This window comes from Aulonocara stuartgranti (assembly GCF_965226115.1).
Source record: "Aulonocara stuartgranti genome assembly, chromosome: 23".
Taxonomy (NCBI): Eukaryota; Metazoa; Chordata; class Actinopteri; order Cichliformes; family Cichlidae; genus Aulonocara; species Aulonocara stuartgranti.
This window is the reverse complement of record NC_138958.1, coordinates 17,673,253-17,698,521: the sequence shown is the minus strand read 5'-3', so window position 1 is coordinate 17,698,521 and position 25,269 is coordinate 17,673,253. Positions and strand designations below refer to the sequence as shown.

Here is a 25,269-nt window from a genome sequence, read left to right as displayed (position 1 = left end):
CCAACGTTTAAAATGCAGGTTCGACAGGTTTGTGAGTGTACACGTTATCTAAAACCTAGTGAGGGTTTACTCATGTTTACCACCGGGTGGCTGTAGCTCAGGAGGTAGAGCAGGTCACCTACTGATTGGAAGATTAGTGGTTAGATCCCTGGCTCCTCCAGGGATGCATGTCAAGAGTGTGAATGTGTATGAATGTAGTTAGGAAGCACTCAGTTTAGAGAAAGTGTGTGATTGGATGTATGTGGCATGTTGTATAGAATAATACGGGAGAGTAGAAAAGTGCTGTATAAGAATCAGTCCATCCACTGTCTGAAGTGTTTTATCATATTACTTTTGCACTATTATGTTCTAGCACATGTTGTTATTACATGGCTTGATTAAGGCACACATTAGGCTGACATCTGGGACCAGAGCTGAAACTGTTCTTCGCCAGCAGTGTGTCTACAACTGGCTCGTGGCTGCACACAACTTACACATGGCCCACATACCGCAAAGAATGACGGCCCCATCAGCCTTGCCAGAGGTAATCCACACATGGGCCAGCACAGGACCACCAGTATGTCTGCAACTGGCCCTGTGCTGGCCCATGTGTGGGCCACTTTGGCAAACCAGATCTGGGCCACCAAAGGGCCGTCATTCTTTGCGGTATGTGGGCCATGTCTAAGCACATTTTGTGGGCCAGATCCGGGCCATACCAACTTTGCTATGTGGGTTTAATGGTTCACCATATACAAGCAAAGGTCAGCTCCTAAAGGGCAGGAAGTGAACATTCCTTACCAAATAAGTCAAATGAGTCATGGAATGTGCCTGTAGTTGAACACTATAGCTATAGCCTCCCCCACCAGGGGAGGAGAATAAAAACAGAAGAATATCTTTAATCATGCAGTTTAAAAAAAGGTTCACAATTTTAAGCACAACAATAACAACTTTTAACAAACTCACTCCAACATTCATATTAGCATTTAACTGCTTAACTCTCAATATTTGTTCCTGGTAAATCAAATTTGAAAGGGTTAACTTCAAAAATAATGAACTAAACTCTTGTCATTCAAAATTCACCTGATTTGACATTGTCTTTCAGTAAAAACTTTGAATTCAAATAGTGTAAAAGGAATCATGGACACAAAACTATGACTAAAATACACTACAAGAATTCCACCAGGTTCTTTAACATTAAGTTTTGTGACAGTTCTAATGTTTTATACAAACTGAAGTGGTAGACGACATATTGAATGTTATAAAGACATATTTAAATGTTTCTAAGAATATTATAACGATGCTTTTACCAACATACTGCACAATATTCATGTTCAAAGGTGTCTGTGAAAAAGACAAGACTAGTTTCAAATGGTATATACAGTCTTGCTATTTATTAGATGAATCACATGCATTATGATACCTCAAACACAATTATTTTATGGTTATAACTCCCTTAAAAACTATTAAGCCAATTTTTTTAAATTTACATGGCTGGAGCATTTTTAAATGTGTAGCTTCAAACAAATGTGTGAAACTGTAAGATCATGTGGAGAGAAAACGAAATTAAGAAAGCAAAATCATTTGGATTCATTATAATAAGCTCAGACTTGTTGAAAATACAAAAGAGCTGGTTGTTATCCGAGCTTCAGAGAAATACAGCATACTGATATTCACTGTGACGCTTTAAGTGGAAAAAAGACAGGAAAACATTTACAAGGAATCATTTAGAACAGTTTAAAACATGAATGGATTGAATCCATGAATCTGAAAACGTGTTTCTGAGTGAAAGAGACAGACATGTACAGATTGAACTATCTGTTCAACAGTCAGAGTTTTTCTCAAACAAAATGAGACTCTTTACACTCAACTGAGCACAGACACACTGAGGCACCAGGAGGGTAAGAGTAAAGTCTAAACCCAGGATAAAGAGTTTCAGTGAATGTGGTGTTGAAGGTGTGGAGGTGGATCAGAGTTTCAGAGGAGACTCTGTAGAAGGACAGAGTGCCAGCAGGACAGTCCACATACACTGCTACTCTGTTAGAGACAGAGGGTGAGGAGGAGGAGATGGGGGCTGATATCTTATTGTGAGTGGTGGAATAAGGCCCATCATCAGAGCAGATGAGACTCCAGGAATGATCATTGTTTCCAAACAAGCAGTCATAACTGTCTCCTTTCCTTCTGATTCTTCTGTAACTTACTGATATATAAACGTGTCCTTTGCACTCGACCTCCCAGTAACAGCGACCGGTCAGACCATCTCTACACAACAGCTGAGACCAAACTTCAAATCTGTCTGGATGATCAGGATATGACTGAACCTCTTTCACACCTGTTACTTTCCTGTTGTTGTCAGACAGTTTGAGGTTTGTGTGTACTGTGTTTGTGTCGATTGTGAGTTGACAGGAATCTGATGGAGAGAACAAACACAATCCAGCTGCAGTTATTGAGCCATCATCTGTTCATTGATTGACATTTTCATGATGACTCTTGCCATCAGAGATGTATAGGAGTGATGTGCCAGTTTGAAGATGGTTGAATGTGTACTGCTTTGTTTCATTAATCACATTAAAAACACACTTACACTTCCTCAGACCTGGTGTCAACCATTGGACTCCAGCAGGCTCCACCCTGAAAGGAGGAGGGGGGTCAGACCAGCACAGTCTCTTTCAGCATGCACACATGGACATTACATCACTCTCATACGCATACTTTTAGACACTGATAAAGGAACAGTCCAACATTTTTAAAAATACACTTCAATCCATACATGGATCAAACTGCTCTGGTTAGTAGCAAATGCTAATTTGAAATGCTCTTTCAGCAGGTAAACAGCTAATGCTATCTATGTTACTTTACACTGCTCTGGATTTTTCTGAGACACTCGACATTCACAGCTGAATCCACAGTAAATGTGTTCTCAAGTACACCTTTTTCAGTTATTGTTGTCAAACAACTGAATGAGAATGAAATATTGATTTTACCATGGCCCATAAACAGTATGATACACTAATCCTGCTGAGATCAGTATTTAAGCTGCAATTTCTGAATGTTAGCTACTCCTGTCTGCCTCTTTGTCACACATACAGACTTAAACGATTCACAGCCTTGTTTCTTTATCTGTTTTTATCCTATCTAAAGCTGTTCATCCAGAATGCAAAACGCAAACATTTAACATGGCTGACACTTTATTAGCCCACACACCTGCCTGATGTTGTCAGGGATTCATATAAGCTTGTTAGAGCTGTATATACGACTAAGTGCAATTTTTATTTTTTTTATTATTTCTGCAAAAGACATGACTTATTACTTGCAAATTGCACTTAATTATAGGGTACTTACACCTGCAGGTCAAGTTATAATGTGCTACCAGAGTTGCTGTTACAAGCAAATGAACAATGTTCATGTATGTGATTGTTTATGTCACATCTGCCTGAAACAAACAGGAAGTGCGTGCAGAGCACAGAATATGTTTCCAGCTCTTCCTTCTCTATCAGACATTCTCGCCATACCTGAGGGTGTCCAGTCTCCAGCGTGGATCCTTCAGTCCAGCCATAAGTAGGTTTATTCCTGAGTCTCCTGGATGATTGTAGCTCAAGTCCAGCTCTCTCAGATGGGAAGGGTTGCAGCTCAGAGCTGAGGTCAGAGAAGTACAGCCTTCCTCTGTGATCAGACAGCCTGAAAGACTGCAGACACACAAAACAACAAGCCATCTGTAAAGACTGCAGAGAAGTATTGTTTTATTTGTTATTGTTTTTTGTTGTTGCTGTTGCTGTTGCTCTCACTCATTTATTCTCTGATGCAGAAATGTGCTGGTCATTGGCTTTATCCCTACTTTGCCCATAGTTGTGTGTGTATTAATGTTGAATGCTGTGTGTGATGACGAGGAATTGAATAGGAAATTAAATTCCTATTCAAGTAAAGAGGGAAAAAAAACGTGAACGTGGTGCAAGAAAGTGTGGTGAGGGTAGGGGTAAGAAGGAGTGAAAAAAGTAACAAACAGCACTTCATCTTCCAAGAAAGTTGTGTGTGACTTAACCGGAAAACATGAAAAGGGGGCAAGCTGGAGGGATGAAAGAGAAAACTAGAACCCTGTAATCAATAACTTTAACAAAGACTGGTGGTGTTTTATCTGCTATGACACGACTGGCTTAATGAATTGACATGACTGAGGCAAGATAGATGTTGTAGGGAAGAGCAGGAGAAATATATGTAGTGGATCTTTCTAAGAAACTGGCCAGTTATGCTCAAGTCCATTACTTTTAGTTCCTTCTCTTAAAATGTTCAAATTTTGCCACAATAGCATGCACTCTTTGCACCCATGGATTCTTTCAGAGATTTTCTTCACAATGTCCTCTGGAAGCTTAGATGGGTCTTAATGAAGGCCTGAAATGCCTGAAAACACCAGGTTGTCTCTCATGCTACAGGCCTGGAGATCGATGATGGTCTCTTTTATTTTATTTTTTTGGTTTTTTTACTCACCTCGGTGACATTCTCAGTTAGAGACTTGACTGAGTCTCATAGCAAGGCGTTTTCAGCAGTGAGTGTTTCCACTTGTGTGCTGTATTCCAAAGATTCCCTCATGTATTCCAATTCCCTGTGTAGAATTTCAACCAGGGTCAACCTTGCGTTATTGCTGGAAAATTACTTAGGAATTGATTCCAGGATGTCTTTACTGGTCTGTCATGTTGTTCCTGCTAGGTGCCTTCTCTTGGAAAACGTCTCGTTCTTGGCTGGGGAAGATGACTTCTGGGCCTTCTTCATGACTATAGCGTAGAAGCACCAGTAAATGTATTATTGGAGACCTTCCAAATTATCCTTGCTGTCCTCCAGGGTATTAGAAATTATTTTTCAAATGTTGTTAGTTGTCCATTAATGGTTTGGTATAATTTAAGCCTCAAAAATTGTTTTGATGCATGCTCAATCATCCAGGTAAGTATATCCCAAAAGGTTAATTCTGTTCATCTGGACCTTCAGTCCTTTCTGGCCTATAGGTGTAAATAGACTGCAGAGTCCTGACCTGACAAGTTAGCTCTTCTGTGTTGTGCCATCCGCTTTGCCAGAGGTTGTTTGGTTTTCCTCTTGTATAAATCATGGCGATCCTCCTGGCACTTAACAGCGTACACTACACTATGCACACTACGTTTGTTTGTTTAATTCAGTTTTTTTCTGCCAAGTCTCTGGCGTCAGACGTCACCTACAGCATTTCTGTTTTCAGTTATGCTGAACCTTAATGCATAGGCCCCAAAGCTAGGATTTCAGTAAGAAGAGAAACCAAAATTCTGGAGTAAGCTGGATAAATTGGAATCCAATCCTCCCAGAGGGAGAGAATGGTTATTGGAGCAGACTTTAGTGAACATACAGGTGAAGTGACCTGCGTTGATGAGGAGGTGTTGGGTAATGATAATTTTGAGAAATGCAGAAGGACATAGGTTATGTGTAATTTTCCAAAGGAATGGAAATGACTTTGAATATTTGAATATGTACTTCAAGAAAAGCAAAAGGAGAAACATAGGGTGACGTGTAAGAATGGAAGAAGGTGCACAGAAGTGCATTTTATGTGATTTTATGCAGATGATGCAAGAGATAGGAGACGAAAAAGAAGATGGCGTGTATAGGACAGGGTTCTTTTGTTTTGTTTGCTTGTTTATTTTTGGCACAGCACTGGAATGACTGCAGGTGTCTGTGAGTTGAGTTTGTTGTACTTCAGTGATTAGCTAGCCCTACTGAAGAAGAGCATGCATGAAGGCATTGACTTATTTTTAACTGTAATGTTATTTCAAAAGCAGCGTTTCAGCCTTAGATTTAAAGGTAAGAACTGCTCATTTAAAGCTCAAATATAAGTCTTCATGTTTTTAAGTCAGATATTGAGTTTGTATGTGTGACTTTATGTATTTTCATATTGTGAAACATGGTGTAAAAAAAATAAATAAAATGGCCTGTATTTGTATAGCGCTTTACTAGTCCCTATGTACCCCAAAGCGCTTTACACAACCAGTCATCCACCCATTCACACACTGGTGATGGCAAGCTACATTGTAGCCACAGCCACCCTGGGGCGCACTGACAGTTTGTAAAACAAACTGAGGTAATTGTGCTATTTAAAGGCTGAATGAAATCCTCTGCAGGTTAGTGCAGGATAAACAGGTTAGTTTGCTGTACTGTGATGTATTTAAAGTGAAGAACAGTGTGTGACTGGTGCACAGTGGCTGTGGTTTCATGGTAAGAGTTAGCTTATATCAAGTGTAGCAGAGACTTATATGAATTTTAGCTGATGATGCTGAGATTCATTGACTGAATCTCGCCTTCATACCAACTTTATACAGTCTAATATAAAGACAGCATAAACAGTGTACTGTCAGTGTAGAGGATGGAAATCAACCAGGACAACTCAATAAACAACTGCTGGCATCTGGTTGAATTTAGTTGTGTACATCCACAAAGAGCAGCAGGTCAGCTGATCACAGCCTGTATTACAACCAAACATCAATTTCCTATTTAGTAACTGTCTAAAATGTAGGCAACAGGAAATGGATATGCATTTTTAATTTTCTTTGTTTTTATTCAGATTCAAGCTGAGTGTAATTAGTCTATTTTTTTTTTTATTCTAAGATTTGTATTTCCGTTCACTGATATTATTTTATTATCATGTTAATATAGCACAAGGCTCAGTTACCTGGAATGTCTAGAGTCACATTTCTATAAACAGAATTGTCAATAACCAATGTTTTTTTTGTTTTGTTTTGTTTGATTTTTGTTTTGTTGTTTTTGGGGGCCCTTGATGGGCATATCACTAAGGACAGAAAATTTAACAGCTACTAACAAGCTACATTTATTACACATTTTAGTACAATGAGAGTTAAAAGAAGCACAGGACTAATAACTGACAGAATATTTGACATTGACAGGTAAGGGCTGGTGACACATCTTAGTGCTAGTGTCACATTTTGAATTTAATTTGCAGACGCTCTGAAAAAACAGGTGTATGTCACAGTATGAAATGAGATGTTTGATGCTTTCTCTGCTTTAAGGTGTTGTAAACCTTGAAATGCCATGTTTGTAACTTCTGTGTCAAACATATCTAGTTCACATGTAATTAAATGTGGTATTGTGATAAAATTCCAATTGTCGTTTTATTAATTCATTTTTTTCTTAAACCACAATTAGGTTTCTATTTACATATTAGATATTTACGTTTAGATATTTATGTTTAAAAGAAGGCAAAAGGAATGGTGAGCCCAAAATAGACAATTTGACCAGGGTTTTAGGAATAACATGAGTAACCAACTTCCAGTTTATAAACATACTGTGTATTAACCTACAAAACAGACCGAAATCAAGCTGGAAAGTTTTGTTGATGAAAGAGTTGGTTAAATAAACATTTCTGACTGATTAGACAAAATAAAATTATAATTTCTAGAAACCACTCTATATATTTCCCTTTGGCCTTTGCTGTAGCATCATAGTATACCTTCCTTGTATATTTCTTTTGTTTCATGTCCCGATTTCTTTACTCTCTGGTGATATCCCATGTTTGACTTCTCTTTTAGAATTGTCATTTCCATCAAGTTAAAGGTTTGACGTAAATTTGATGCACTCCTGCATCAAACAGTTGGTAATAAGCAAAGGAAATTGATATGATGTGAATGCAAAATATCCCAAATCTCTGAATCAACTATTGCATTAAAAAATATGTTATACACACAGGTTCATACTTATCAGTTTGTTTGTTTTTTGAATTAAATGAAAAATGAAAAAATAAAACGGTAATATAGAGAGAAATGTAAAATAAAAAGTCAATTTAGAATTCCATAATATTTGTCTTTGTCTAATAAAATAACACAAATATGACACAATTTTTCAATACTGATAAAAAAAACTACATCAAAAAACATTCCTGACCTGAGACTTTTCAGTGTACAAGTTGGACTCCTCAATCCAGCAGACAGAAGCTTTACTCCCGAATCTTGCAGGTCATTGTTACTCAGGTCAAGTTCTTCTAGACTAGAGGACTGGGAGCTGAGAACTGAGCACAGAGCTTCATAGCTTCTCTCGCAGAGGTTACATTCTGACAATCTGAACAAATGAAATGGCTTATAGTCATGCTGCTACAAAAAACATTTGCATGTGCACTTCATAAATAAGAATACAACTTAAAATTAAAGTCTGTAAAAAAAACTTTGAGCTTGCTCTGTAAACAGGTAAGGAGCTAGTACTTGTAGTGATAGAACAATACTCACTTACACATGAGAACATAATTTACAAATGATAATATCTGGGACTTTTGTTGCTAGATACGGTTTCAAAATAATGTAAATTTTACTACAAACTGAACGTTGTTGCATCTCCTTATTTATCTTCTGTTTGATACAAGCTGCCTTCCAGTAGTTACAGTTTGCTGACTTAATTATATGCATTGGACATGGAGACAAGATTATGAGTAAACAACCTGAGTTGTGTACACCTGAAAGGATCAGGCCAATGTTGTTATGTTGAAAAAATCGAGCATGGAGGTACTTGATGTTGAAGGCTGAATTATGCTGTTAGTGCAGATAGTTCTGAGTGGCAAAGTTCCACCAAAATTACTAATTAAAAAACTTCTTAAAAACTGGGAAAAATTCAATCAATATTAAGTGTGTGGAGAAAGACTTTTTTCCCGAATCAGTAAAAACAATTCTTAGAACCTTTAACAGAAAACCAAAAGCTAGGGCATATGATACATATTATGCTGTAGTATACCAGCAAGGCTAATCATAACATACAAAGAACAATGTTACAACTGTCTGTGTAATGAAGGAAAGAATTTAGTTGACAGGATCAGACTGAAAACTGATGAGAGAATGTTACAGGAGCAGAACATTTGATGGTCCCATGTACTTTTTATAGGCAAAAAGAATGAAATAAAAATCATGATTTTTATTTTCTTTGCATTTCTATTCATTCATATTTTTGAGGAGTTGAAGAAAAGATGTGGGTCCATTTTATGGGTCTGGGTGGTACTGGGTGTTATGTTTACTTACAGAGCTTTGTTGGACGCTTTGACCACTGGCAGCAGCCTCAGAAGAGCCTCATCTGAAGCAGAGTACTTCTTTAGGTCAAACACATCCATTTCTTTTCCTGAGGACAGTAAGATGAAGACCAGAGCTGACCACTGAGCAGGAGACAGTTTATCTGTCGAGAGACTTCCTGAACTCAGGGACTGTTGGATCTCCTCCACTAGAGAACAATCATTCAGTTCATTCAGACAGTGGAACAGATTGATGCTTTTCTCTGCAGACAGATTCTCACTGAGCTTCCTCTTGATGTACTGGACTGTTTCCTTATTGGTCTGTGAGCTCTTTCCTCTCTGTGTCAGGAGGCCTCGTAGGAGAGTCTGATTGGTCTGCAATGAAAGACCCAGGAGGAAGCGGAGGAGCAAGTCCAGGTGTCCATTTGGACTCTGTAAGGCCTTGTCCACAGCACTCTGGTAGAAATGTTTCTCTCCAGATTGTCTGATTTCTGACTTCTGGGGTGTCATTTCTTGTTCTTCAGTTAGATTAATTCCAGAGTTGATGAAGGTCATGTGGACATGAAGAGCAGCCAGAAACTCCTGAACACTCAGATGGATGAAGCAGAACACCTTGTCCTGGTACAGTCCACGCTCCTCTTTAAAGATCTGTGTGAACACTCCTGAGTACACTGAGGCTGCTCTGATATCGATGCCACACTCTGTCAGGTCTGATTCATAGAAGATCAAGTTTCCTTTCTGGAGCTGATCGAAAGCCAGTTTTCCCAGAGAATCAATCATCTTCCTGCTCTCTGGAGTCCAGTGTGGATCTGTCTCAGCTCCTTCATCATACTTGACCTTCTTCACTTTGGCCTGAACCACCAGGAAGTTGATGTACATCTCAGTCGGGGTCTTAGGCAGCTGTCCTCCCTCTGTGGTTCTCAGCACATCCTCCAGAACTGTAGCAGTGATCCAGCAGAAGACTGGGATGTGGCACATGATGTGGAGACTTCGTGATGTCCTGATATGGGAGATGATCCTGCTGGCCTGCTCCCTATCTCTGAATCTCTTCCTTAAGTACTCCTCCTTCTGTGGGTCAGTAAATCCTCTGACCTCTGTCACCATGTCAACACAGTCAGGGGGAATCTGATTGGCTGCTGCAGGTCGTGTGGTTATCCAGAGGTGAGCAGAGGGAAGAAGATTCCCTCTGATGAGGTTTATCAACAGCACATCCACTGAGGTGGACTTTCTAGGGTCAGTTAGGATTGTAGTTTTGTGGAAGTCCAGAGGAACTCGACACTCATCCAGACCATCAAAGATGAACACAACCTGGAAGTCTTCAAAGCTGCAGATTCCTGCTTCTTTAGTTTCAGTAAAGAAGTGATGAACAAGTTCCACCAAGCTGAACTTTTCCTCTTTCAGCACATTCAGCTCTCTGAAAGTGAATGGAAATATGAACTGGATGTCCTGGTTGGCTTTGTCTTCAGCCCAGTCGAGGGTGAACTTCTGTGTTAAGACTGTTTTCCCAATGCCAGCCACTCCATTTGTCAGCACTGTTCTGATTGGTTCATCTCTTCCTGGTGAGGCTTTAAAGATGTCTTCTTGTCTGATTGTTGTTTCTGGTCTGTCTTGTTTCCTGAATGCTGTTTCAATCTTTCTGACTTCATGTTCATCATTGACCTCTGCAGTCCCTCCCTCTGTGATGCAGAGCTCTGTGTAGATCTGATTCAGAAGGGTTGGGTTTCCTGCTTTAGCAATCACCTCAAACACACATTGGAACTTCTTCTTCAGCTTAGATTTAAGTATGGGCTGACACCATTGGAAGTTTCTCGTTGTGGTTCCTAAAAGAACCAACCAGTGAAAATACATCAATAAAGTATTTCTAAGTGTACACATTTTGAATTTACTTTTGTTTATTTCTTCAGTCATTAGCAAAGGCTTTTATTTATCCAGCAGCATAAATATTTAGAGAAATATTCTCACTGCTCTGCAGGCACTCAGCCAACTCCTTCTGCTTCATTCTCTTCAGGAAGTCGACTGTGATCTTCACAAATGCTTCTCTGCTGCTGTTACTCTGCTCTTCATCCTCACCCTCTAATAACTCATCCTCACATCGGTCAGGTGAGCAGCTTTCTAGGCCTTCTAGCCTGAGATCTCTATGAATCCTCTTCAGCTCGTTCTTCACAAAAGAGATGATTTTGTCCTCAAGCATCTGGAAAATAATACTTTATGAATGACCCAGTAGCCCCAAAACCTCAACCAGTTGCGGGGTGAAGAAAAAGAAGCAAGAAAGAAAGGTTATAAGAAAAATTAGCGTTAATAGAACCAGTTTAATTATGTGCAATAAACACAATCCCCCAAGAAATTTCAAGCCCTGTTGGATAAAGGTTTATATGTGCCAGGAAGCTTCACAATGCTGCTTTGAGGTGGCTGCAGCTGAGGATCTTGATTCTACCTGGCACCTTGACCTATTTCCTACACGGTTAAACACTGTTCATTCCCCTTTCTCTTTAATAATTGAGAGTATTCACGTTTCCCTAACATGCATATTTTCCCCTCTACCTCTTAAAATAGTAATAATTCCAGTTCCATCCAAATGGTAATTTATTTTCTTTCAAAAATTCTAGAAAACTCTGTTGCTGTACAGATTTACTCCTATCTATTGATCTATTTGAATGATTTCAGTCTGGATTTTTAGGCCACTTCACAGTGCAGAGACAGCCCTGGACAAAATCACAAAATATTTTCTAATGGTGGCTTACTCTGGGTGTTAGCCATACTTGTACTCCTTGATCTGGGCTCTGTCTGTGATACAGTGATCTGTTTGCAACTCCCATGAATGGTTTACATTGTATCTCTCAGATCATAATTAGTATGTGCAGTTGAAAACTCTCAGATCATAAGCTGGCAGAGTTGTCAGTGTTGTTCCTTTACCACAGAAACTTCTCCAAAGACTTCAGCTTGTGCAAAATGCAAGTGCTTGTGTCATTGCCACAATGCTTTCCATAGAACAAATTCTTGCTGTCCTTCAACATCTGGGTTTCTGTAAAATATCTCATTCATTTTAAGATTCTGCTTTTTACTTTCAAGTCCCTCAAAAAAATCCCCCTTCTACATCTCTTGTGTTCTGCATATTCTCACACCTTCCTCTACACTTAGATCCTCCTCCTTTGCTACTGTTATTTTACCATCTACTCACCAAACCATGATGGGCTTTGGAGCTTTTAGCTCAGTGGCCACTCATCTTTAGGACACACTACCACAGCACATTCACAACATTAATTCTCTCCCTGTCTTTAAAGCTAGCCTTACAACATACCATTCTGACCATTAACGTTCTGTTCAAAAAAAAAACCCTTTATGTTCTAAATCAGAACCCAGGTGCCCAGCATGGAGACATCCGAACAGAACAGATGTAAAAGTAGTTGTTGTACATGTACACACCATAAATATGGAGTCCAGGTGTGTTTGATGCTGCTGGGCAGACTGACCACTGGGAACCTCTGAGTTCTCTTGGTCCACTCTGTGGAGGAATCAAAGAGTCAAAATAATACAACAAAACATTAAAACCTAAAATGTTGCTAGTCCTCTGGATTTTTCAAGAAAAATAAAACACCCGGAGCTCTGATGATACCCTGTCTGACTCCTAGTCTAGGGATGAGCACTAACTGAGCACTTAAAGTGCTTTCAAATCATGACCAAAGTTGGATAATAGTCTTGCTGTTGCTACACTAATTGTTGTGTAAGCACAAAAAGCGCACAGAGCCCCCCTCCTCTGCTTTTATTAAACTCAGTGACTCCTTCCTCCCCAAAGCTAGCGCAGCCTGGTGGCTGTATTGGAACATAAGGGATGAATTGATGTAACCAGCTTTTCTTTATGAACATCTGAAAACGAATTAAATAAACAACACAAAACAAAAAACAACAAAAACTACAAGCTAGTGGGTAGTGGGAGCTTGTGTGAGTGCCTCCTTCTCCTAAAATCAAAAGTAGTCAAAAATAACAAGTTATAATCAATCATGAAAAATTAGTTTTCAATTTTTGGCTGAACATTTGTGTATGAAGAGTGCAGATTTCTGACATTTTGTATAAATGTAAACATGTAACAATTTCATTCTTTCAAATCAAGGAAAGAGTGTGAAACCTAAGTTAGATGTGTATTTGTTAATGAATGATGTGTAGCTTTCTGGATGTTATACTTATTGGGCTTCATACTTATTTATTATATAGACCATAGAGTGCATAAAATAAAGATAAAATAAAGATTTAACATGTTTTATGTAACTGAAATGTTTAATTATGTGGGCTAAAGAAAATAAAAAAGTTATAGACTATGATTATATGAAACATGTATACTTATTTCATTTGATGTATTTTAACAATATATAATGCATATTACAGAATGTAATATCTGTACATGTGTTTGCAACCTTATTTGATTTCCTTGCCACCCTAACAAAATTTTTCTAGACCTGCTCCTGGATATCTTGACTAATGTTAGTGTTATCTTTTTAAGTTTAACTAATAACATTGTAAGTGCATGGCAATCTAAATTAGGCATGTTTTTAAGATGTGTCATATAAAACACGAATGTTGAAATTTATAGTTAAGCACTGCAGTAATGATTTATGTCATGGTCCTGGGTCCCCTGACCCAGCGTTTTTAGTTCCTTGTGATGTTTGTAATATTGTACTTGTGAGTTATTTTATGGTTTCTAGTTTCGATCCCTTGCCCTTCATGTTTCTCTGTGTCCCCTCTGTTCTGTGTAAGTCTGTGTCTGCATGTTTGATTTCCCCTCTGTGTCTTTCGGTTCTTAGAGTCCTCTGCCTTATGGTTTATGTCTCTGTGTTTCTTAGTTGCTGTCTCCACTGTGTCAAGTTCGCGTCTCTGTGTGATCTTTCCTGTTTTACTTTGTAGGTCCATGCCTCATGTGAGTGTTTCTAGTTTTGAGTCTCTGTCTCGTCCAGCCTGATTACTCCCAGCTGTGCTCTCCTTCTGTGTCTCATTCCCTCGTTATCCCTCTGTGTATTTAAGCCCTGTGTTTCTCTTTGTCAGTGTCGTAGTCTCCCTCATAGCTGTGTGATTTTTCCCTGTGGTTCCTCGTGCTTTAGTCTCCCCAGTTTAAGTTTAGTACTGTTTTTTGTGTTTCACTTTATGCCAGCATTAAAGCTGTGTTTTTGAGTTTACGTTTCGTCTCCGTGAGTTTGCGTTTGGGTCCTTCTCCTGCCTGCCACACAGCCGAATCATGACAATTTATTTGTTAAATGTCTGGTGTGGTCATATTTCAGGATCTCAAACATTTAGTATGCAGATGATCTCTGACACATCTAGTTTTGGTGCATTTATAGACAGTATCTTGAAAGTAGATACATCAAAGATAAAGTTAAAATGCAAAGAGATCTGACAACTGCACCATAAATGTATCTGTCAGTCCTAATACACACCTCACAAGTCTCTCTGTTATTACGGTATAAATGTGACTTTTAGCTGTCCATCAGCAAAATATCTCAAACAGCAGGGGAATTAGACCACATAGGTGACTCTGAGGTGGAAGCATAGCCCTAAACAGAAGCCTGCAGTATACCACCAACTATTCTATTAACCATTCTTAGGAATATGAAGCTGCAGCGACCACAGCCAAATGTATTCTTGGGCTCAGAGCAGGAAACACTAAATGTTAAACTGATGCCTAAGGATAAACACAGATTTGGCAAAACTGCAATTAAACTGTCAATCTGAGGTCTTCAAAAGTAATATTTAATTGGTGTGTAACAAGTTTGGGTCCCTTCCCAGTCAGACCAGTGGTGACATGTTCTCTTGAAACTAATGTCTGTCTGAGTGATGTCCAGAAAACGACAAGGGCTTTACAGATTATTATGAAACGTGATGACATAAAACTGAGAGCAGGAACCAGAGTACAGTCTTGTATGTTTCTATGCTGCTTCTCTCCTCCTGTCATCTCCCCCAAACCCCATGCTCAAAGATGGTTTGCTGATGCTCTGGGAGGAGTCCAAGTCATCCAAATACTATTTAAGCATATATATATATATATATATATATATATATATATATATATATATATATATATATATATATATATATATATATATATATATAGTAAATAAAACAACAACAACAACAACAACAACAACAACAACAACAACAACAACAAAACAAGAGTATCTGGAACTGAGTAAAACAGTTAAATGTGTATTATTAGGTCTCTGATGTTTAATAATCTTTTGAGTCCCTGTTAGTATATGATTGAATATAGAAGATATGAAGATATTCGTTTCATTCGGCCTTACAGAGACCTGGTTGCATCAGGATGAATAGGTTAACTTAAATAAATCTTTAACAACCCTCTCTTGTCTGATCATTTCCTGATAACATTTCCACTTACAATAACTGATTACACAGCAGCAGGGAGTAGACTTCATCACAGAATGTGTCTTTCTGAAAGTGCTGTAACTGAGTTTAAGAATATAATCAACCCACTGTTATCTTCTTCAGTGCCCTGTACCAACATAGAGCAGAGCAGCTACTTGAACGCTACGCCAACAGAGGTCGATTATCTTGTTAATGATTTTGCCTCCTTACTATGTATGACACTGGATACTGTAGCTCCTGTGAAAAATAGAGCCTCAAATCAGAAGTACTTGACTCTGTGGTATAATTCTCAAACACATAGCCTACAGCAGATAACTCATAAGCTGTAGAGGAAATGGTGTGTCACAAACTTAGAAGACCATCATTTAGGCTGGAGAAATAGTTTGCTGCTTTATTTATTTATTTAAAATGAAAAAAAAAAAAAGGAAGTGCATCTCACTATTTATCAGTGATTGGACAAAATATACACTCAGCCTCACATTACCTCTCTGCAGAAGAACAGTGGTCTGCTTTAAACTTAATATAAAAATCCTTTGACCGGTCACTCTGTAAGGACACACAGCTGGGTCCAGGTTCATGTTTCTGTTTAGTTCCTCGTTTCTTCCTGTGAATAATGATGGAGCAGTGATGTGAGTGCTGAGCTGTGACATGGAGAAGAGTCATGGACAGTTAGAGATGGTCATCTCACCTCTGAGCTTTGGTCTGGCTCTCATGTTCCCCACACAGAGTGGTTTTAGAGGGAGGGACTCCCTCCTCTCTGTCCTCACACTGATCCATGCTGCTGAATTCACATCCACATCAGCTCACGCACACTTTCTACCTTCACCTACAGAGGAAACACAAACCATTCATGTGCACATCAACTGAAATTCTCCTTTGATTTACTGGTAATGAGAAAAATAACACGTGATATTTTGTCACTGTGAGTTCAGGATTAATGTGGACAGCAAACCAAAGGAAGGTTGAGAAGGCAGATTAATTGTGTATGTCAGAGGCTAGACTAAAGAAAATCAGTACAGATTTTATAATAAAAACAGAACCTTTTGAAAGCTGTGACTCTCAGTCATGGAGACATCCAAAGTCTAAGTAACTATGTCTCTTAAAGCCTCATAAGGTAAGTATTGATTTTTAACAAACTATAAAACCTAAAACGAAGGATATTACCCGAATAATTTAATTTCAGTTAGTTTATTTAGTTGTAATCTTTTTAAGTTTACTTTTTATTATAATTTTAGTTAGTTAAAAATGTTTTCTCAGATCTAATTTTACTTTTGAGTTTAGTTTCAGTGAACTATACTAACCTTATGTGTTTTCTAACGCTGGTTCCTGTTGGAACAGAGCCAACAGTTTGTGGCGTAGTATTTTTAATCAGAAGCCGACACGTTTGATCTTTATCTAAGATACATTTGTAAGGAATAATCATTCAAAAAGTCCACTCTCTATCTCCTGCTGTCCCTGTAAATATAAAGGCTCAGAGTCTCTCCAGTCGAGCTCATTCAGTGTGTTTAGTATGATTCCCAGACTCTGATCACACACTTACAGGAAATGGCAGACACACTCGGCCTCGTTGGTCCAGCTGTGTGAAGAAATCAAACATGAGCTGTTCATCAAACTTTTTGATTCCAGTCAATAATCTATAATGATTTAAAGAATGAAGCAAGAGAAACAGGATCCTTTCTTAACTTGTGTACGTGTGTGTGTGTGTGTGTGTGTGTGTTGTTCTTGTTCCACACACTTTGTGTTTGTAAGTTTGGAATACCACTTTATTTATAGAGCATTTAAAAACAGCAACAATGCTGTACAATAACATAAAAACCAGAATGTAAAGATACAGATACAGGAGTTAAAGAATTTGAACAATAAAAGGCAAAATAAAAAGTAACTTAAGATCACAGACAACATCACACACTGAGTTATAGGTTCGGAGTAAAAGCGTGATTTAAAAAAATAAGATTTACAAAACAGGGATTGAAGGAGCTGGACATCAACGGCAAATCATTCCACAATTTTTGCGCCACAGCTGTGAAATCTCTCTCAGTTTACATTGTGTCTTTGAAACAAGTAAAAACATCTGGTCTGCTGACCTGGGAGTACAAGGTGGGACATAAAGGTGCTGCAGCTCACACAGATAAAATAGGGACAACCATTAAGAGACTTAAAGGCCAACAAAAATGATTTTAAAATATATTCACAAACAAGCAAAGTCGTTAACGGTAAGCTGACACTGAACTCAGGTGCTCTTCACTTGCACCAGATAAAAATCAAGCAGCAGTGTTTTGCATCAACTGTAGACGAGCAACAGAGGCCTCGCTGATTCTGATAAAAAGAAAACTAATCGAGACAAGAAGTAACAAAACAATGTTTTATTATTTCAAGGATGCGTTTATAAGAGGCTTGATCGTTCTTTCAACTTGTTTACCACAGTGTTGACACGAGCATCAAGCTTTAGAGAAGGATTCACTTTCCAATCCCATATTAAGGCAAAGCGTGTAAGAGACACTGTGGACCAGTGTGTCTACCCTGAACCATTTAACTGCGGGTTCTTGTCTCTCAGTGTGTGTGTGTGTGTGTGTGTGTGTGTGTGTGTGTAGGCCACACCTTCATGTGTTCACTCCTAAAATATGCTGTCTGACTGCATTTTTCTTTAAAGTAACGCAAAATGTTACCTAACCACTCGGTGGAGTATTTTGCTCCTGTACTTGTTACACTATTTTCACGTCTCCATAAATGACCTGAAACTGTCTCACAATTAAACAATATAAACCTACAGACTACAGCCCCACACACCAACACAGATCACTTTCTCTTGGTCTCTATGAGCTCTATGATCAAAGCGATCACCACAGTGTTTCTACTTTAGAAACATGAACAGGTAGAAAAGGAGGCTGCAGCCTGACTGCTCATCAGTTGTAGCTCCGGCTCTGGCTGCTGTGCTCCAGAGACTCAGATTTGATATCACTCTGTGTTCCTGGCTAGCTTTGTGTTAGCATGCTGTCTGTGCAGAGATGGTTTGGTGCCACTGTACCTAACCGAACGTTTACAGCCTGCCAGTCTTAACATGACCCTGAAGTCTATGAACCAACTAATTTTAGACATTTAGAGATCTGAGCTCAAAAGCAGAGGTGAGTCTCTTCGATGGTGGTTCCTAATATTTAACTTGTCCTTTCACATTAGAGCTCCCTAATCTGACAGCAACTTAATAACTCTTTGAAACCTATTTATTGTCACTGGCTTTAAGCTGTAGTTGAGCCTTTATTGGTTTTATTTTGCAAATGGAAGATTCAGTAAAATTTATTGGAATCCAAAAAACAAAAGATTTTATCTTGTGTAATTAAAAAGCACAAAAAATTGTATATTTCAAAGTAGAAACAGTGTACACTGGGTATAAAAATCTCATCAGGCTCTCTCTGTTTGGGAAATATTCCAGTTATTCCTCTGAACCTGTTTAGTGAACCGATTCAGTGCTAATCACGGAGTCCAAATTACCATCAGGGTGTACACCTCACCCCTGGCGTCGTTGCCCACCTCTCAATTTTAAATACACTTAGACATTGAGGGCTAGCAGGAGGGACTATGCGCTTACCTGCTGCTCCTTGGCAGGTAGCTCCATGCCCTCCTGGGTTTTAATTGCACCTTAGAACACACATGCATCAATGAGCGGGTGGAGGGAGGTTTGGAGTCTTCTCCCACCCCCGTTCTCTGCGGCCTGCTGGAGCGGGAGGGCTAGGAGGAGTTGGCCGTCCGACTGCGGTCTGGGGTGTGGGGCCTCCCTGCTGCTGCGGAGTCGGGGTGGTCTGCCTCTCCCCACCGCAGGGAAAAGGGTAACACCACCTGGGTCTGGGTGCAGTTCCCCCCTCCAGGGGCAAGGGTACCTAGACCCGGTTTGTAGAGTACGCTTGGGGAGTGTGATCGTGTGTACAGCGTCTCTTTATGTCTGTCTCCACGTTGGTTGAGTGTGGAGTGAGTGCATATGAGAGCATGGGGGGGGGGGGGGAATGGATGTTTGTGTCTGTGTGTGCCTGTATGTCTGTGTCTATATGTCAGGTTGGGTATCAGACGCCACCTCTCTGGGGACACCTCAGGCCCTCCAAGGTTTGGAGGCCTATCTCCGCCCACCACCACTTCCCCTGCCAGTGGCGGACTCCCTCAGGTGTCGGTGCGTTGGTGGTTCTTTGTGTCTGGGGGTGGACGTCCAGGTACACACCGGCTCACTCCTTGGCGGCCGCTTATCGGGGCCTGGAGCCTAGAGCTCGCTCGGGCCCCTTCGGAGGTGGGGTGCCCCCGGCCTCTCGGCCTGGGGCTCGGTCACTCAAGCACAGCTGGGGGCCGGTGGAGCTCATGGGCGCGTCACTGCAACTCCCCCTGGCTTCTGCTCCGCGGCTGCTGAGTGAGCCCTCATCTGGGACTCTCCTCAGCTCTTACTGGAACAGTGGCGCGGCTGCCCCTCTGTTGGTCTTCCATGGTCTCTTGTGTTCTGGGGGCCTCTGGATGTCTGGAGTTTTGATCTCCTCCATACCCGCTTCACACCCCGGAGGACGGGGCTGTGGCCCCCCCACACACTCCCTAGCAGATCATTACACGGAGAAACCTTTGGAATACAAGCGCGCTGATCCACACAGGTATGCACACGGGTGTTCACTGCTCGTAGACCCAAATTACACCTTTCTTGGCTGCTACTTCGAAGCACATCTGTCCTGCGTGCTGCACAACAACATTGAATATTTAGTATTTACTGCTGTTTACACTTAGCTGGATTAATGCGATGGTGTTGTGTTTAGTATGTTGCTTTGTTTTTTTTTCTGCTTGTTTTCTATTCCTCTCTCAACAGGTGATCCAGGAGATTTTTATTTTTTTTCTCCCCCCCTTTCTCACTGTCCCTCTCCCCTTCTGTTTTTCCTTTCCTTCCTCTTTCTTTCTCCCTTTCCTATCCCTCACTCATGTCTGTCCCGTCTGTAACATCTGAAAATAAAATATAATAAATAATAAAAACAAAGATCGACCAAATGGACCAATACGGCAATGCCACGATGATCCATTTGGCAAAGTAAATCCATTGGGTATCCTTGTTGGTCTTCAGACAACAATTCTGATGGCTAAAGAACCAAATGGGACAGGCAAAAAAAAAAAAAAAGAAAAAAAAAAAAGAAATGCTGTTTCAAAGGAAGCATCCTTTGAAACAGACACTAACATGAAAACAGGTTCAGCAGCTTTACATTCTCTAAAATGGAGAACAGACACTAGATATGGAAGAAAAAACAAGATGGCAGTTGCTTCATGACGGGAAGCCAAGAAAGTAGAAAACAAGAAAAGAGCTCTGATACTGCTGAGCAGAGGAGTCAAGTATGTGAGAAATGATTTTTATTATATATTGGGGTTTGTTTGTTTTTTTATTAAACGGCACAGAAGATTAGAGCGATTGACCAACACAGTCTTAATCCTAACTCAAACAGAGAACCCTCCCTGCTCTCTGAACACACCAGAAGAGAGCAGACAGAGTTTCTGTGATTTCTATTTCATCATCATGGTTTGGGTTAAAATACACTGTTTAGCAACACTGAGTTAAAAGTCATTTGTTTGGCTTTAAATCCTTTTTTAAAGCAACGTTTCACACTTATATTACTTTCAGTAGGAACTATGAGAACAAACTGTTTCTATATTGACAGCACCAGTTCAGTTCAATTTTATTTCTATAGCAAAAACAACAAACCAAAAGTTGTTTCTGTAGTAAGGTAAAGACGGCTACAGTAATACACCCCCCCTCCCCCCCCTCAATCAATCATATGAGCAAGCGCTTTGGTAAAAGGCGGAAGGGAAAACTCCCTTCTTACAGGAAGAAACCTCCAGCAGAGCCTGGCTCAGGGAGCGCCGCCATCTGCTGTGTTGCGGTGAGAGAAGGAAGCTGAACAGAAAGCTGACAGATCGCCTATAATAACATCAGAATTAATAGTCTCGACTTTATTAATAGACCATAATTCATGTGTAGACAACAAGTTCTTCACATGATTATCAAATTAATTCAGGGACACCGGCATAAATAAATGTTTAAAAGCTATATTATAAACTACAGCAATTTGTATAATATCCCTATAATGTTTGTAACAGGAACACAGTCAGGTGAGAAGAAGCGTTAGTTTCTTCCTCTGTCTTCCATCATATTCGTGAGAAACAAAAATGCTTTGTATGATAGGCGGTGTTTTAAGACAAGGAAATAATCTTCATGAAAATTTAAACTGGAAAAACAGGTAACTGCATGCAGCATAGTTTCAGTTTGCAGCACATCTGATCTTTCGGATGCATCAGCAGTAACAACAGGTTATTTAACAGAGCTGTAAAAACACTAACATACATCAGAAGTTTATTTACTCAGTAATCCACATTATTTATCAGATTTTTTTTACTTAAAGTAAATAAGAAATGTCTCACTTCCTGTTCTGTTCTACCAGCTTGACAAGTTTCTGTGACTTGTCAATCATCAGCTATCAGTAGAGAAACTGTTTGATTGTTTGAAACAGCTTTCTAGTCTGTTCCTTCTACTTTTAAATCCAATTTTCTGTTTTCATGAATTATCCTGAGTCATTGTTAAAGGAAAGCATCAACAGTCTGGATCAGACTGTTGATGCTCTGTAGTTCCTCAGCTCTGCTGACAACAAGGTCTGAGACAGACTCAGACCTGAGCTTCTGGACACAACTGTGCAGTCTTTGTTAAAGTGGTTTAGATCTTCACATCTGAACATCCTCAACTGAATTTGAACATACTGAGTGCCTGGTATATAAGGACTCTGACATCAGATAACTAGTACTGATTCATGTTGTATCTTGTGTGGAGATGTTAACCTTTACATGAGTATAGCTGCTCTAAAACAGTCTTTTTACAGAATAAAGTTTACAGAATTAAGTTTCCCACAGAGCACAGACCGAGGGTGCAAAGAGTCAAGGAGCCTCTGGTTTCATAAGACTTTTTCAAAAGTATCACAGTTAGGTTCTGCACTTTACATCTTACACGTTCTTCATTTATGGAGGGAGAGGCATAAATGTGTTTGAGACTTTACTCTGACAGTAAAGACGTGATTCACTTAATGCGAGCCTTCATTGAGACTGGAAACAGTTCAAAAGTAGCAAAATTTCAAAGCGTTAAAAAAAAATTCAGAGACTTGGGACCTCAAAATAGAGAGAAACACAAGTGACCACACTCTGACCAACTATTAATGATTAAAACCTTCAAATGCTAAAGAAGAAAACTCCAGATCCACTTATTAAGAACAAGTGAACATGACAACAACACAAAGACGTGGAAAAGTCGACAAGTTCATAATCTTTTACGCACATTATCCATGATGTAAGTCACAGCATGCAGGGTTTAAAACATGCTGTTAATGTTTGCGGTTTTTGTGAGAATATATTTTTTATTCTGAGATTCCTTGCAGTGATCCTGAACTGAGCTGGAGCTTCTTTGTTTCTTGTTTTCTCAACATTGCTTTAGTAAGACCTGAATGTTGACTTCTTAAGAACAAACTGGTTTTATCTGACTTTTTCTAGTTAAAGGGAAGAACAATGTTCTATCAGATTACTGATTAGTTTCATACAGATCGATATATACTGTCAGTAACTGTTGCAGAGTTACTGACGGATAACCAGTGTGGATTCCAGTCAATCAATAATCTAAAATGATGTGGATTAGTCTTCAAGCACAAGAGTGATCCAAAGTTTGTCCTGAAATAAGAGCTGAACATCTGCTCCAAACACTAGAGAGCAGAAACAAATAGTAAAGTTCATAAAACCAAACTGTTAAAAGAGGAAACAAAGCAAACTTACAGTTTCTTCAAACACACACACGAACAACAAGCTCCACTCCACACCTGGACACTAAACACAGACACACAGGTGAACTGCTTCCTGTAAGGAGGCGGGACTCCACCTGGAGCAGGACAGGTGGGAGGGGCTCAGCTCTGTGTGTATTGATGTGTGAAAATATGTTGTCTGGCTGCTCAGACTGAGTCTAGTCAGAGTAATGTTCAAATGTTGACGTGTGAAGACATGAAACCTTGTATCTGCAGGTGTGAACACACACACTGATCCCACATCAGCTCTGTTGTATTTAAAATATAAATATTTCTACTGCACAGCTTCAAATATTCAGCATGCTTTTCTGTCTCTCTGTCTATAGATCCAGTCACACTTTCTATCTTCACCAGTAAAGACTGGGAGCAGAGCTGAAAACAACCATTCAATCAGTGAGTATCTTCGACACCTGAGCTTTATTCAAACTGTTATTCAAAATGTTGTTAGTACAAAGTTCAACTGGTGCTCCCATAAATCCTGTGATGAAAGCTTTATTTCACTAAATGTTTCTTCAAAGCTCATTTCAACATGTTGAAGTCATGAACGAAGGTGCAGTCAGAGTGGATCACATGATTTGTGTCGTGTGTCATGTGTCATGTTCAGTATTGTCACACATATCTAGATTATCTCTGATATCTTAACTGCTGAAACACTGATGATTATTTTTGAAGTTATTACTGATGGCTGGAAAGTCTGAATGCAGCTCTCTGTCTGTGTTGATTTGTCGTCCTCTGGAGGTGAAAACACAAACTGCATGATGTCACCTGTGGGTGTGGCTGTTCCTTCCCTACACTCTCTGATGTCATAGCAGCTAAATTAGATTGAACTGAAGCCAGACTTAAACATAAAACAGCATCAGAGACTCAGAGAGAGAGTGCTGCTCCATCTCTGGACCAAAATTTCTGTTCCACCACCACGCTGCAATGAATCCTGGGATCGGGTGGACCGACTTGTCCTTCAAATCCAGGGAGAAGGAGGACACGTTTGTAGGAGCCTCGGATTCTGGATGGGCTTCGTCGCCTTGGTGTGATGTAATCGACCTTCAGATGAAGCAGAGCCTGAATTTAAACACACCTGCTGACTTCATGTGTTCTGCTGTGACAGCTGCCATGTGTCACAGCGTGGATAATAAAGCCATCAAACTTCACTCAGCTCCAGTAACACCATCATTGTTGGATGTCCCGATGACTCATGAGCTTTAACCATGATAGAAGCTAGCAGGAAGTTAAGATGAAGATGAACAATGTTGTGACAGAAGGACAAAGCTGAAACATACAGATGTGTAGATCTTTGGACGTAAACACAGGTGGAAAACTAACCAGCAGCCATGTTTTGAGAATTACTGAAGTTGGCTGAATTCTCACTTGTTTTCAGTGCAGTCCTTGTATTTGATGATTTTCAAAGGAATTGGTTTTTTTTTGTGAAACACCTGAACTGAATTATGAATCATCATAATCCAGACCAGAGCGATGCAGGACGCTCAGCTTCTTTATTTCTGTCCACTGCAAACACAACCTGTCACCGTCCTCATTCTAGGACAGGTTTATTCTGCAGAGAGCCGATCGTTTCCTGTCTATTGTCCTTCATGATGGTCCACACTGAGGAGAGAAGCACATGTGATTAAAGCTCTGATACATCTGTAGAGAAATCAGTGCAGCTCACTCACTCAACAACTCACTGTCTTACCTTCGGATGTCATCATTTTACAACATCTTCTTTTTGGTCCATTAAAAAAAAAAGAAAAAAAATTTTTTTTAGATAACACATTGCTTACATCTGATACAATGAACACTGAGAAAGACACAAACACACAGTCTTAACTGTTTGAGACTGTAATTAAACAAAATCTATAAAAAAAATAAAATCACTGTCAAAAATGATTATGATCTAGTAAAAAGAACAATTTCTTTGTTTCATAATCCTCACCTGTATTTACACTCCAAAACCCCTTCATTTTGTAATGCCGTAGTAATAACACTGCAGCAATAATGACAACTACTAAGAGCATCACAGTGATAATGACAACCAGTGTCACATGATTACTTTTTTTTTCCACACTGAGAGTCAGCTGCAGATGT

At 39.6% G+C, this 25,269-nt stretch overlaps 1 protein-coding gene across 2 annotated transcripts; it reads right to left on the bottom strand.

Moving 5' to 3' along the window:
* Positions 1-1,338: 1,338 nt before the first annotated feature.
* Positions 1,339-25,234, bottom strand: LOC309700670 (protein NLRC3-like). Of its 2 annotated transcripts, XM_082524385.1 has the most exons (13): positions 25,118-25,234; positions 24,878-24,903; positions 23,165-24,789; positions 16,893-16,928; positions 16,041-16,178; positions 15,837-15,956; positions 12,407-12,485; positions 10,946-11,174; positions 8,997-10,803; positions 7,879-8,052; positions 3,489-3,662; positions 2,561-2,607; positions 1,339-2,386 (listed from the first exon to the last, which is right to left on the bottom strand). In XM_082524385.1, exons 5-13 carry the CDS (start codon positions 16,127-16,129, stop codon positions 1,818-1,820), a joined length of 3,288 nt encoding a protein of 1,095 aa, XP_082380511.1. In that variant the 5' UTR covers positions 16,130-16,178; positions 16,893-16,928; positions 23,165-24,789; positions 24,878-24,903; positions 25,118-25,234; the 3' UTR covers positions 1,339-1,817. The 2 variants fall into 2 exon arrangements, with proteins under 2 accessions (XP_082380511.1, XP_082380512.1); XM_082524386.1 differs by lacking the exon at positions 16,893-16,928.
* Between the last annotated feature and the right edge of the window lie 35 nt (positions 25,235-25,269).